At 36.3% G+C, this 14682-nt stretch overlaps 1 protein-coding gene across 1 annotated transcript; it reads left to right on the forward strand.

Annotated features, from left to right (window-relative positions):
* The first annotated feature begins 5314 nt into the window (after positions 1-5314).
* Positions 5315-14682, forward strand: tmem184c (transmembrane protein 184C). Its single transcript, XM_056271842.1, has 10 exons — positions 5315-5913; positions 7029-7159; positions 7280-7316; positions 7634-7839; positions 8424-8498; positions 9220-9313; positions 9665-9777; positions 10066-10165; positions 10373-10544; positions 13934-14682. The coding sequence occupies exons 1-10, from the start codon at positions 5797-5799 to the stop codon at positions 14227-14229; spliced, it is 1341 nt and encodes a 446-aa protein (XP_056127817.1). The 5' UTR covers positions 5315-5796; the 3' UTR covers positions 14230-14682.

Below are 14682 nucleotides of genomic sequence, written 5' to 3' on the forward strand. Positions count from 1 at the left end.
CCATTCAAATGTTTGTACCGTTTTACTGTATTTTTGATCAAATAATCGCAACCTTTGTGAGCAGAAGAGACCTCTTTCAAAGAGATTATCAATTCTTACCAACCCCAAACTTTTGAACAGAAGTGTATATGGAATTTGAAGAAATCCATTTTCTTTTTAACATAATTTGAAACTAATATGAATGACATTGTACACGTTCTGACAGAGATCTACATGGGTCTTGTTAATTTGACATGCTAAGTGTTGAGGGATATATTTGTGCATGAAAACAAAAAATAAAAAAAAACGGTAATGTTTGTAGTGGAATTTGATGTCACGGATTATCCTTGTCACACCGGTTGAACTTTACCACCACTGAGTGAGGAATGTTGCACAGCTATATATATATTTAAACTTATTATAGCACTATAGCAACCGAACATCTGTTTACTCTATATGCTATGCAGTACAGAAAATTAACTATAGATTATTTTACATATCATGACTGACTGGTTAAAACATGACACTTCTTCTCATAGACTGTAATTGCATTAGTCCAATCTTCTAGATTAGCTGCTAGTTATTTTTGAGAGACTATTGATTCTACCACTTATCTCCAAATGTAACAAGTTCCTGTGTTAAAAAAAGATAGGTGCCTTGTGACAGCTTTCTGTTTTTGGCCTGGGAAGAAGCTCCAGTATGGGAGTGATTTGTGATGCACTTTGACCCACAAGGCAACACGGCCCCTCTGGGTCATCAGTGTCAACCTAGAGGATGTGAACGGGGCATACTAGAAGCCTTGATGTAAACTGTGGAGCTTAAACCATTATCTGCAATGTAAGTTACTGTTTATATCAGTCTGATATTGGTTTGGAAAAATAAATGTGTTTTTTATTTGCTTGTGTGGGGTTTTGTAATGTTATATTATATTATTTAATGAAGATGATGCTTATGTATAAGTGCAGTAGACAAACTGTTGGTCTGGTCTCAAACAGGATTCCTCTGAAAAAGAGTTATATGCTCTAACAGTTACAAATGTGTATTAATTAAAAAGATAATAATTTTTGATTGATATAAAGTCATTGCAACACAATGTTCTAGGCTGAATACACACGGGTCATGTTCACAAGCCAAAATAAGCATGGACTTAATAATTTACTATAAAAATGTCTTTTTGTTTATTTTAAGACATTTTTATCACACATGGAATTAGAAATTGAATTAGAGAAGAGACACGTCTGTTTTGAGAGTCTACTATTGAAAGCATATGCAAAAATGACTTCTCGTCAGAGATTGGAGATATGTTTTTCTTATCCTCATGAAACTGCCTTCAGGGAGAAGAACGAAAGGTTTTAGGTCCGAGGAATTTGGTGGGAACGTCTGAGCTTGCCAAGGAAGAAGCAAATGAAGCTCAAAGGCAAAGTAACACAGGGAGCCTTTGAGAAAAAAAAAAAAAAAAAAAAAAAAAAAAAAAAAAAATTTAATTACATTAAAAATAATTGAAAAGCTGACATGTGCAACTCACATCACTGTAGAAACTTTCCCTGATGATGCCATCAAAATGTATTTGTACTCAAATAGTTAAAACAATTCTAATGTCGCTCTGCAGCTGTATTGAATTCAATGTTTTTATTACCAATACTTTCCTCTAGAAATTAAAAAAAAATTAAACATTTAAAAAAGTTGTTGACTTGGAACTACATGTGCATTAAACGGTTTTATTGGACACCTTCCAGCCAATCAGAATCGAGTATTCAGACAGAGCATACAATACATATAATTCTTTATCCTGGCTTTAGAGCAGGTCTCTCAACAAAGCACATCATTATTTTCAGAGGAAAAGTAGCTCTCCAAGGCCAAACTACCAGCAAACATAGATAAAGCGCTGACTGTATCCTAAAGTTTTTAATAAGACTGTGCTCTGCCATGGATTATATTAATAACACATTTTTGTTATTACACACCACCACTGCCATAACACTTAAAAAGGCAAGAAACCAACGGCATTTGGATCAAATCTGTGGATAAAACAGTCTTAACTGTGAGAGCGTGCAGTGCTTTCACCTCTATTTATGAGCATGAGGTAACCTTATCTCTCATGCAAGGGATTTCAAACCATCCACAAAATTAATGTATGAGATGACTGAGCTCCAAGAACAATAATGTAATCAGATTTTTTTTTTTTTTTTTTTATATTACAATATTGAGGACTAGATAGAATCATTTCTACACTCAAACTATTTCTGTCATACATCTTGGGCCAGATGTTTGAGATTAATTAATAATCAAACGTATATTTTCTATTTTTTTCTGTCTTGAAGGTATCCATCTGGCATGACACCAATTCATGAAGATTGTAATTCACATGTCCAAAGACATAAAGCCACAAACCATGATCCAATAACTCTCCTCATTTAGCCCAACACGTACTGACGTCTAAATTAAATCCAAACTAAACACAGAATAACAACTCTCATACTGGGAGTCACATGAGATGTTAACTATGGACGTCACTCGGCGGCGTTTAAACTTTAAATATGTATCCAATTTTCTCAAACACAGCGCCTGTTTGTCTTCCCTGCCCCGACATGGCAGAGTCCCACATGCCATTTTGCAGAGCTATCCCTCCAAGTCATCCAACAAGGCGCTCACATGAGTGTGGCAAGAACGATTTCTAATTTATAAAAGCCAAAAGGATCGATTCAATATTCATGAACAATCTGTCCCATCGCAATGAGCCATTTCTGTAACTGGGGGACAGTATGATGACAGCGCAGCGACATAAAAGAAAGTTCTGTCTCCACGTATTCTGGACTACTTCAGCCTTGTACATCTTCCTTTGTCCTCAAATATTTCATTGACACAATTTTTTCAGATATATCTATTTTTTTTTTTGTGACTGGCAAACGACCGGCAGGTCTTTTAAAACCTTTTTATTGCAGTCTGTGTCTTATAAACACAAGGGCATGAGAGAGGAAAGAATGAGTATTGAGTTTCACAGGTCAAGCTCCTGCCTCTGCTTTCATCATGGAAAAGTTTAAACTCTAGCTGATTTTCCATGTAAAAGACCATTAAAGTCATCTTCTACATTTGGTGGGTATTGAAACAGGCTAGTGAAACTGTGCTCTTATGTCTTCTGCGGGACAGCTGGATCTGACAAGGGGAGACTGTCTGAGATAAAATCAGTCCTACCCAATAAAGCATCTGGAAATCATTGCTATTCCTCATTGCACACTCAAGTAAATACACAGGTTTGATTTTAAACAATCTTTTTTTATATATATATAGCCTGGGAAGGGCTCTTTGACTTCACAAATTGCATAAACAAAACAATTAGGCCTATAAAACTTTTAAGATGTTGTGCTGTTTTAAAGTGCTGTGTATTTTAGTAGCACTTTTTATACTCGTATGCTTCCTGATAAAATAAAACAGTTGTTTAGCAATAGACCAAGAAAAAAACAGACTCTGGAGTTCTGTGCTGTAAAAAATGATATGATCAATAAGTTATGACAACATATGTTTTTACATTGCTTTAACTCACCAAACTAAGTTAAGCTTTTTTTTTTGTTATACAATATTCAGCTCATTTTTAAAGGTCAGTTTAATGGAAAATTGTAAAAATACAGCAGCACTTTTTTTTTTTTTTTTTACAATTTTCCATGATGATTTAATGTAGCAGCACCTCTCTACAAGACTTTTTTGACGGATGAGCGGTGGTTCTTTTCTATTTTTTCAAAGGTCAGTTTAATAAAGTTTAAGTTGAAATGACTTAAACATCCAAGTTGATTGTACTTAATTTAAAGCAGCAACTTTTTTTTTCAACCAGTTACGAAATGTACTTTCGTGCTGATACGGCGTTTGTCGTAGTTGGATTAGCGCAGGGGGGAAAATAAATAAATCTTTTTTCACACACCCCTGGAATCTTAATTAGAAACAGTAATTTGACGACTGTTCTGTTTTTCAGGAAAACAAACTAAAACATGTGGGCAATCTTCCTGCTAAAAAAGAAAACAGACTTAGAGACCTGGCTTGTTTTCTGTTCTGTTTTTTTGTTCAGGAACACTTTATACAAGAGATGCAAATGAATTACTGGGATACTCCTGCAGGGAAAGTGTTGCCACACACTGCCATCTAGTGAGACACCCAAGTCTGACCAATTTCACCTTTGTTTCACACTGTACTTTCACTGGTTCTTAGGGCAATTAGGTTATTTTTGATTAAATCCCCTTCAGTGAGACTATTCTATTAATCTTTGCTTTTCTCTCCTAAGAACAATTTTAAGTAAAACTCAATAGCATGTAAAATTCAATAAACTTAAAGTGACAGTTCATCCAAAATGTTAATTCTGTCATAATTTACTCACCATCATGACGGTCTCATATGATGTTCTTTCTTCCATGTAACACCAAAGGAGATACTAGCAGGATGTTGGCAATACATTGAAGTGCATGCTGTCAGTCTTGAAAAAGGACAACAACAACAAAAATCAGAAAAGTAATCGAAAGACAAGGTAACAGAAGAGTACCATAATGCACACAATATACAATTTTCACAAAATAATCAGTCTCTGAGAAAAATTATAAAGGAATTACAGATGTAATAAAACTCTGAGGAAAAAAATATTATTTCATATCTGGTAAATAAATTGTTTTCCAATCACACAGAATGACAGACATTGTAGCCTATCATCTGATGCTTTTCAGCTAAAATACTAGAAATGTCTGATCATGAGGTCTGTCACATACTAACGTTAATGTAGGCCTACTTTAGCTTTGCCCACAAAATGGGCCCGTCTGTTTTGTTTAGTTGTTAGCCAAAAGTTTGTTTATATTTGTTCTATATTTGTTTACCATTGTATCTGCAGTTTTAAATGAAAGTTTATCATTTTTAATTAAAAGGTTTAATGAACGAGGACACTGTGGGCAGGTTGGGGGTGGCATACAAACTATTTTGCTAATTTAATCACCACAGATTCAAAAAATCAAAATGCCGATGTTTGAAATCGGCAGTACAACTCACCTCGGTAGTGGGGGAAGTTGTGGCAACGTTTTACTTTATTATTTTACACAAATTATGGATAATTATATTTCTAAACTACTTGATTTTTTAGCAGATAGATATAAGCCACTTTCTGAAAAACGACACTGAATCAGACGTCGAAACAAAATGGTTTATAAGTTACAACACTCACCGGTCGCCTCGTTTCTTAATTTAGTTAGTTAACTATGCAGCGGCGAATATTGTTTTTTTGCACGCCATGATTTGGCTTTTCTCCCATCCAAGTGGTGGCGCTAAGTATTACAAATGTCTCGTTCAACAAGCGAAGGACCAACCTGCAGTGACGTCATGATCAACAGGAAGGTCCGACCAGCTTTGTTTATTAACTTGTCGCTCGCGTTCACTTCTTATTTTTTTGAAGTGTGTAAACTTATATATGGCTTTAATGACATGATTTGAAGTCTGTTAACTTATATATGCCTTTTATGACATGACTTCAGCAAAAAGAGAATGAAATATGATTGCGCGCTGACTTTATAACGGACGCGATCGCGAGCGGCTCTTGAAACTAAGCAGTGACTGTAACGTTAATGTATGTGGGGGCGGCGGAAAGCATCGGGAGGAATCAGCTGATTATTTGACTCGCTGAACACATGATTCGTCTAGATCTCTGTAGTGTCTATTCCAGTCATATGCATTCTAAACCAAACCACAGCGGTAGAACTGCAAAGAGCTTAACTCCGCTTTTATCTGTAACGCTACTTGTCTCTGTGTCAAACTCCATTGGAGTGTAATGTAAGAGGTTAGTGTCCGTTCAAGATGCCGTGCACATGCGGGAACTGGAGGAGGTGGATTCGGCCTCTCGTGGTGCTGCTGTACATTCTGCTCCTTCTGGTTGTCCTTCCACTCTGTATATGGGAACTACAAAAATCAGGGGTCAGAAGTCTTTTTATAACTACACACATTAAACATTTAGCATCTGACTGTCAAGAATGTGCCTATAATGCTGTTGTTTTAAGAAACTTCACATGTATCCATTGAGTCTAATTTGACCTACAATGGAAACCATTAATAAATAATTAATTTGGTCTCTTTATTATGGTATAAAAGGTCTAAAGAACCTGTAAGTTTGATTTTATCTGGTCCCAAAGTGTTTTGTTATAGAAAAATGCATACTTCTACATTACAATTTAGTGTAATCTGTTATCAGAGGTGACTGTGTCAAAGTAATGTCCATTATGTCAAGTTGTGATCATAATGATTGCAATATATAACTAGACAATTTGGCAGTGGTGCATGCGCGTGATTTAGAGTTGCTGTCATCTCTTCAATGGTGTTTGCACATCTGATGATATTTTTAACTAAAACTATTAAAAATTATTTCTGTTCATTTAAAATAAGCTGAAATAATAAATAAATATTGCATGAAAACTTACGCTAAAAAGAGTAAACAAAATAAGTAAATGTTGTCTTGCCAACTAACTGACCTAAAATAAGTGTGAGTTGAAATGCTAAAATTATTAAAACTATGGCCTAGTTTCACAAACAGGGTTTAGATTAAGCCAGGATTAGGCCTTAGTTCAATTTGGACATTTAAGTAACTTTTATAAACATGCCTTAGAAAAAAAAAATATTACTGGTGTGCATCATGAGACAAAACAATGACACTGACATATTTTAAGATATGCCAGTGCAAGTTGTGTTCAGTTAAAACAGATGCTAGTCTGGGACTAGACTTAAGTCTTGTCATTGAAACGGAGTAAAACTGAGATAACAAATAAGTTAAAGCTAAATAGAAATATTAAAAAAGCTGATCAAAATGACAAAAGTGCATAACAAAATTACTAAAATTTAAACTCAAATTATAAATGAAAATTTGATAAAATCTAGTTTAAAATATTAATAATGTAAGTATATATAAATAGTACTAAAATAACTATAACTTTGGAGAACAAAAAACATATATATTCACATTAATTTTTAAAAGTTTTGATAATTTTGACAATGTCTGGTTTTCACAGTGGCTGTATTTTTTCTTTGTAATCCCGTAGGTTAGTATTCAAAATAAGGCATGGTTCATCGCTGGGTTATTCGTGTTCATGACTATACCCATCTCACTGTGGGGGATACTGCAGCATCTAGTACACTACACCCAACCTGAGCTACAAAAACCCATTATCAGGTATTGATGTATAGATAATATTACTTCGCAACTAGTTTAATTTATGCAGTATTGTATAGGACATTATCTTCTGTGCGATTGTTCTTTTTTTTTCTCACTTATTCATTTTTCCATTTTTAGAATATTATGGATGGTTCCTATATACAGCCTGGATAGTGTGAGTATCATGTGATCACCTTATGGCTGCTAAAATGTTGGTATTTGAATCGCAAATGGCTTCTTTGATGTTTGCTATCCAACTTAGATTGCCTTCACTTGAATGCTGGCCTTTTTTCTGTTTGACAATGAGTTAATGTGAGGCCTGATGGTGCAGATGCTCATGACTTAGATTACTTAAAGAGCTGGAACAGAAATTAATTTGACCAAACTCATGTGCATCTAATCTTTTTTGAACAGCAGGATATCATTTGTCTGTGTTCTGTATGTGGAATCCCTTAATTCTAATGTCGTTGGTCCCTTCCTCTGTTTTCACAGTGGATTGCATTGAAGTACCCCAGCATTGCCATCTATGTAGACACATGTAGAGAGTGTTATGAGGCCTATGTTATCTACAACTTCATGATCTTCCTTCTCAACTATCTGGGGAACCAGTATCCCAGTCTGGTGCTGATGCTGGAGGTGCAGGAGCAACAAAAACATCTCCCTCCTCTTTGCTGCTGCCCACCGTGGCCCATGGGAGAGTGAGTGTTTGCATAAACACAGTTATGATACAAGAGTGGGAAAACTTGATGCAGGATGTGGTATTTAATGCATATCTGTTGTTAATATTACTAAAGGAGAAAGTCAAGATGTTAGCTGAGGCTCTTATGTTGAGGGCCTCCATTACCTGTTTACCATCTTCTCCTTTGGAGCCTTCTTCAAAGTGCAGGATGGGAAATGAAAGTTTAGATACAGCAGAAAGGGATTTTTCTAAATTGCTTGAAGATTGAACACTTTCTTGTGTTCATTTGAAAGCACATTTGAAATTTACGTTAGGCAGGGGTGGAAATGTGTGAAGAGTTTGTTGATTTAAACCAGCGAGTTGTTTAAACTGAAAAAATATGTTTGTGTACTGCTTCAGAGGACAGTGAAGCTCTGTTATGTGCCTGTTAACTTAACTTGAAGTGTTTTATGCACATTTATTTTTGTATACCTTACCAATACTTTTTTAAACATTATACCTTTTTAAACATTTATTTACAGTATACCTTACCAATATTTTCTCAATTTTCCTCTATTTTTATATTTACCAGAACATTTACCTAACTCATTTCTTTCTTAACAGAGTGCTTTTGCTGAGATGCAAACTGGGAGTTCTCCAGTACACAGTTGTGAGACCTGTCACCACAATCATTGCTTTGTAAGTGTTACTTTATTAGGTTTAACACCACAAAGAGACACAATATATGCACTATCGTTCACAAGTTTGGAGTAAAAAAAAAATGTTTTTGAAAGAAGTCTGTTATGCTCATCACATCTGCATTTATTTGATAAAAAGGGGAATTGATTTTATGTAATATTTTTTTATGTAATTTTCTGAAGCCATTTCTCCAGTCTTCAATGTCAGAAATCATTAGTATATGCTTATGTAGTGCCCAAGTACCATTTCTTATTATTATCAATGTTAAAAAAAGGTTGTGCTCCTTAATATTTATGTGGAAACTGTGAGACATTTTTATCCCCATGATGTTTGATAAATGGAAAGTTTAAAAGAACAGTATTTATTTAAAATATGAATATTTTATAAATGTCTTTACTATCAATTTTGATCAATTTAATCCATCCTTTCTGAATAAAAGTATTCATTTCTTCTCTGACCCCAAACATTGGAACGGTAGTGTTATTTCTGTTAGTGAAAGTTGATCAACAAACCCTTTTGGTCAACATTAATGGTTCCATATGTTTCTGTGCTCTGAATACTTTTAAACACAAAACTATATTTAGTTTCCTGGTACTAAAAATTACACCATCTTAGAGACTATATTTTGAAATGTACTCTTAAATTGAGCATGTAACAGGTCAAAATAAAGCTTTAGCTGTTAGGCAGTAATTTCAATGTCATTTTTGTCCTACCAAATTAGGATTTGTCAGCTTTGCGGTGTCTATGATGAAGGCAACTTCAGTTCAAAAAATGCCTGGACATATCTGGTTATTGTCAACAATCTCTCTCAGCTCGTAAGTACCTGTTTTTTTTTTGTTTTGTTTTTTCACTGAATATTATGCAAGACTGTCACGTGAGCTTATGTCACGGAATGAGTCTACAGTTACAGCCAGGAGCCAAACAGCAGTAAAAGGAAGATACAATGTAACTAAAGCCTTATTTACAGAGACGTCTTATTGATTTTTTTTTAATCAACAGTAAAACAAAACAGACAGCCTCTCATTTGTGTTCATGCAGCTCATAAATATTAAAAGCTTAAGGAACTTGATGCAACAACAGTGAATAATTATTGATAGTTCAAGTTAAACGGTAACCTGAAAACCTAATGGTATTGTGCTAATGGTGCACTTGTTTTCTCTCTTCAGTTTGCCATGTACTGTCTTGTGCTGTTTTACAAGGCTCTGAGAGAAGAGCTGAGTCCCATAAAACCTGTGGGCAAATTCCTCTGTGTCAAACTGGTGGTTTTTGTGTCATTCTGGTAAACCATTCTCTACACATCGCACATAACAATTCTGATCTACTTGCAGTGATGACTGTTATAATCATGTTTAGTTCCTTTGTTATTCAGTGTAGTTTTCTAGGATACACTATAGCAACTACCATCTCTCCACAACTAGAGTCATGGCAGTTAATGGTCATTACTGGCAGAATTATTATAAACATTGGTGAATCTCACAAAGCCAATATAAAATATAATTTATGATGGATATTGATTTTATGTCACCATGTAATGTTTTATTTAATTCAGTTGTTTTATCTGTCTTAGGCAAGCTGTGGTCATTGCACTTTTAGTGAAGGTTGGTGTGATCTCAGAATCTCACACCTGGGAGTGGGATAGTGTGGAGGCTGTAGCCACTGGATTGCAGGTGTGGTACTTTGGCCTGAGCACTTAACTACTTTTTTTGTAACATTACTTGGGACTGTAAATGGGACTCACCACTGGAAATCAGCTAGTGAGACGCGGGTTTAAAATACCATGTACACTTGCTACTGCAGGGCCACACATTAACTTCTAGTTGCACGAGTGGAAGTAACCTTCAAGATTAAGAGTCTGTGATTCTCTGTTCTCATAGGACTTCATCATCTGTGTGGAAATGTTTTTGGCAGCCATTGCCCATCACTTCAGTTTCACTTACAAACCCTACATACAGGAAGCAGAGGAAGGTTCCTGCTTTGATTCCTTCCTGGCCATGTGGGATATCTCAGACATACGGGCTGACATCTCAGAACAAGTGCGCAATGTCGGTGAGTCACTACACAGTCTTTTCTTATTAGTGTTGTATGGTCAGAGGGTCTAGAAGCCTTTTTGGGTCAAAATGCTTCATCTATCTATCTGTTTGTCTGTGTGTCCTTCTTAAAAAACTGTAGCTTTCTTGCAAACTATCTCTGGGGAAATTTGCAAGAGAACGCAAATGCATCGACATATAATTTCCTGGCGCTCTGTATTGCACAGCCAGGAATAATGCTACATTATTACCTTTAATAATGGTATGGTCCAAGTTTCTGAACACAGAATAGGCATTGTTGACAGTGTTATTTTAGTGTTTTGACCGATTGCTGTAGCTGTCTTGGTTCAAGAGGCAACATGGAGGACATTTGAACTGATGATTTCCTCATTACCACTAGTTATAGCATGAAATATTCTACAACGATTGTTGGCTTTTTGATGAATGCTTTGTTATTCTTCTAAGTCACTGTGGATAAAAGCGTCTGCTAAATGCATAAATGTAAATGAAATATACTTCAACATCAGAAGGAATGTTGAAAGAAACAGTACAACTTCCTGAAATGCATTATGCCTCATATAATCGCTCAATCAGTTTTTCATCTGCAGAAATACATCAATAAAGCAGCTTGTAAACGATAACATGTAACGTGTAACAATAACATTTACAAATACACAAACTAGTCGATATCAAATCGAAAAGCTTGATAATCGAGGTGTCTGCGTGTTACTGTCCTTTCTCGTGGCAAAGTATTTTTGATTAAATGCAATACATTTTCTCATATGTATTCTCTCGTTATTTCATCTGACTCCATAAATGAAAAGGTTTTTTTAATGATATCTGTGCATCATTAAATATAAGCGAAAGTTTGACTATTCCTTTTAACTCTAATGAAATAATGTCAAAGTCAGCTAGAATAATCAAAATGTAACAATTTATTGTCAGGTAAATGTATAATCAGTTCAAAGATAATCAATACAAAACATCAAATGCTCTGGAATAAAGAGAAGACGAACCAGGCATTAGGAAATACATGAAGCTGAGAGCCCCGCCGGCTCTCAGCATTCACGGGCTGATCTGAGATACAGAAAAGGCCCCGAGCCCCTTGCTGCATTTCATTATATAGGCCAGTGGTTCTCAACCCTGTCCTGGCGTACCCCCAACACTACACGTTTTCCTTGTCTCCCTAATCAAACACACCTGATTCAACTCATCAGCTCATTATCACATGGGTTAATGAGCTGATGAGTTGAATCAGGTGTGTTTGATTAGGGAGACAAGGAAAACGTGTAGTGTTGGGGGTACGCCAGGACAGGGTTGAGAACCACTGATATAGGCTAACCATGGATATTTGCATTCAGAAGTAACACCTTTTGGGGGTAGGACCGTTTGTCTAGAGCAGTGGTTCCCAAACCTGTCCTCACGGCACCCCAACACTGCACGGCCGTTTCTCAATATGCGTTCTTGTCTGTACTTGTGTTCTTGTGGTCTTGTGAAACGTCATCAGTCGCTGCCCAAGTACTGTCCCAATTCAAAGTTCACATCTAGCCAAGTCCAGTTCAAATCCCCGGATGTGTTCTTGATCCGCCCCTTTTATCGAGGATGCATCGAGAGGTGACTTGTGCGGACTTGAGACAGCCAGGTATCCCAGAATGCATCTCGCACCAACCAGCAAGCGTCAATACCAGAGGAGAAAACCCGCGTAATATCAAAATACTACTGTTATTGTGTCATGAAATGTAATTTTAAGAGTGTTTCAGGCGAGAATGTAGTTGTTTAAAGCTCAAATCTGTGGTTTGTTTATAAAGATAGCGCCTATTTGAAAAATGTATCTGACGCTTTCGGAGTTGTGAGATCCAGGTGATCACCGGGAGTTCAGCGCTCATTAACCCGACTGGAACAGCTTTTCCTCGGCTAGTGCTTCTGACGTGTGCCGCTGCCTCTGGTGTCTCTAAACATGACGTATATTCGTCTTGTGTCGATCTTTGGTCTCACTCATTAATCTATATTTGTTCCATGGCAAATCGTTTTGGCGGAGGGCAAAGTGAAGTTTCATAACTTTATATATTTAGGCTATTTAACTTTAACTTTGTAGCCTAATTGTTTGCTTAATTTCTCATTGTAAGTTAGCTTCTTATACCTTTATACTGGATATTATTGATCAGTAAAAATGACATTTAACAAAAAGAGACAGGGTTGTTTATTTTATTTTATATACTTTAAAATAGATATATTTTTTATATTTATTTTAACATTCTCTTCACTATATGTAAAATAAAATGACACAACCCTGTATCTCTTTGACAAATGGCAATACAAATCAAGAATGTTTCATATTAAAAAAAAAAAAAAGCAGGGTTGTGTTTTAATATTTCATGTTGTTATAAATATGCAGTGAAGATAAATTTTTTTTAAATGAAAAGAGGCAGAGTGGTGTTTTCTAAAATATTTCGTTTTATTGTTGACGAAAAGAGGCAGAGTTGTAGCATATTTCGTTTGATTGTTGCCTAAAATATACAATTTCGTATGCTATTTCATCACTCAATTCACTTCTGAGAACATTTGATGCGAGAAATCAACTGTGAAGATTTCAAATATTCGCATTTTTACGAAAATGTATGGCGAGTCGTAAATGTTTGAGTTCTGTATGAGGGTATTGCGCAATACCCGCAAGAACACATCGTCTCAAACTGTCAGCGGCGTTCTGTGTGCTCGTCACATTGCAAGTTCATTCTTCCAAGAACAACTAGCAAGAGCGTTCTCCCCAAGAACACAAGTCCGTTCTTTGCATTCTTGGTTTTGAGAAACACCCCACGTTTTCTTTATCTTGTGCAGTGTTGGGGTGCCGTGAGGACAGGTTTGGGAACCACTGGTCTAGAGCAGTGTTTCCCAACCCTGTTCCTGGAGGCACACCAACACTACACATTTTCCAACTCTTCCTAATCGCTCACACCTGAATCAACTCATCAGCTCGTTAGTAGAGACTCCAAGACCAGAAATATATGGGTCAGAAAAGGGAGACATCCAAAATGTGCACTGTTGGTGTGCCTCAAGGAGCAGGGTTGGGAAACACTGGTCTAGAGACCACATTCCTTTGTGTGCCAGTTATCTCTAAACTCTTAAAAACCTTATTACCTTTTGTTTTACTTATTTGGAAATGAGACATTTGTACCAGTCGCACTGAGACATTTCGATTGATACTAAACAAGTATAATACTCGATGATAATCAGAGATTAGGATGAGGGAGGTGAGACCTTCGTCTCAATAGTGCACGAGGGGGAGTTCAAATGTTAATTTTCAGCCTCAACCAGTTTTTCCAGTCTTACAGAATCAGAATCTAATCGTTTAGTGAAACCCTATTAAAACAGTTATGCATCATATGTATGTGCTTTGTTTTATTACTTCAGGGAGAACTGTCATGGGTCGGCCAAGGAAAACATATTTTGGTGAAGAGGTTTGCCAGGACGAGAACACGGGACTGCTGTCAGGTGGAGCTCAGGATCCAGTTGAATCGTCTTCCACCCCTCCATCCCCCAAGGGCTGTTACCAGGGCATGGGTCACACTGTAACCCCTCACTCCATCTCTGCTCCTGCAAACCTTGGCTGCATACCATGGGAAGGAGATGTGGATGACATCCCGCCAACTGTGATATCTGGCGATTGTACAGAGCAAGAGTGTTCAGACTATCCGGAGATTACTTAGCATCAGCTACCAACGCTTTTATATTCAAAGCACATCAATCAATCTAGCTACCGTTAACTCTGCTAACTACTGGATAGCTGTGGCTAATATGTGTTCAGAGAGGCTCGGTGAAGCTTTGGTAGCAAGAGCGTATATAAAGGACTTGGTTGGTCCGCTGTTTTTATCTCCGTTTTGCAATTATTTTGCTGGAAACATGACCATATTATAAACTGACCTTAAAGTCAAGCACAGTAATTCCCCAATACCAGTTTTAAAATGTAATAATCAGTTAACGGTTCTTTTAAGACAGCTTTATGAATGTTTACTCTAAGAAACACTATGTATTTATAATGCTACTTCACAATTTCGTTGACTTTCTCCTGGATTTGGGTAGCAAGTAATTTTTACACCTTTTTTATCATTAGTGTTACTTTCACTAAATAATTTGATGTTAATGCAAATACTTTTACTTTT

The sequence above is a fragment of the Rhinichthys klamathensis genome, unplaced genomic scaffold (genome assembly GCF_029890125.1).
Source record: "Rhinichthys klamathensis goyatoka isolate OS25496 unplaced genomic scaffold, OSU_Roscu_1.1 h1tg000325l_1, whole genome shotgun sequence".
Lineage (NCBI taxonomy): Eukaryota > Metazoa > Chordata > Actinopteri > Cypriniformes > Leuciscidae > Rhinichthys > Rhinichthys klamathensis.

Coding starts and splice junctions, on each gene's coding strand:
- tmem184c (XM_056271842.1), top strand. CDS start 5,797: ATGCCGTGCACATGCGGGAACTGGAGGAGGTGGATTCGGCCTCTCGTG. Junction 5,914..7,028: donor GGGAACTACAAAAATCAGGG/GTCAGAAGTCTT, acceptor GTAATCCCGTAG/GTTAGTATTCAAAATAAGGC. Junction 9,778..10,065: donor GTGGTTTTTGTGTCATTCTG/GTAAACCATTCT, acceptor TATCTGTCTTAG/GCAAGCTGTGGTCATTGCAC.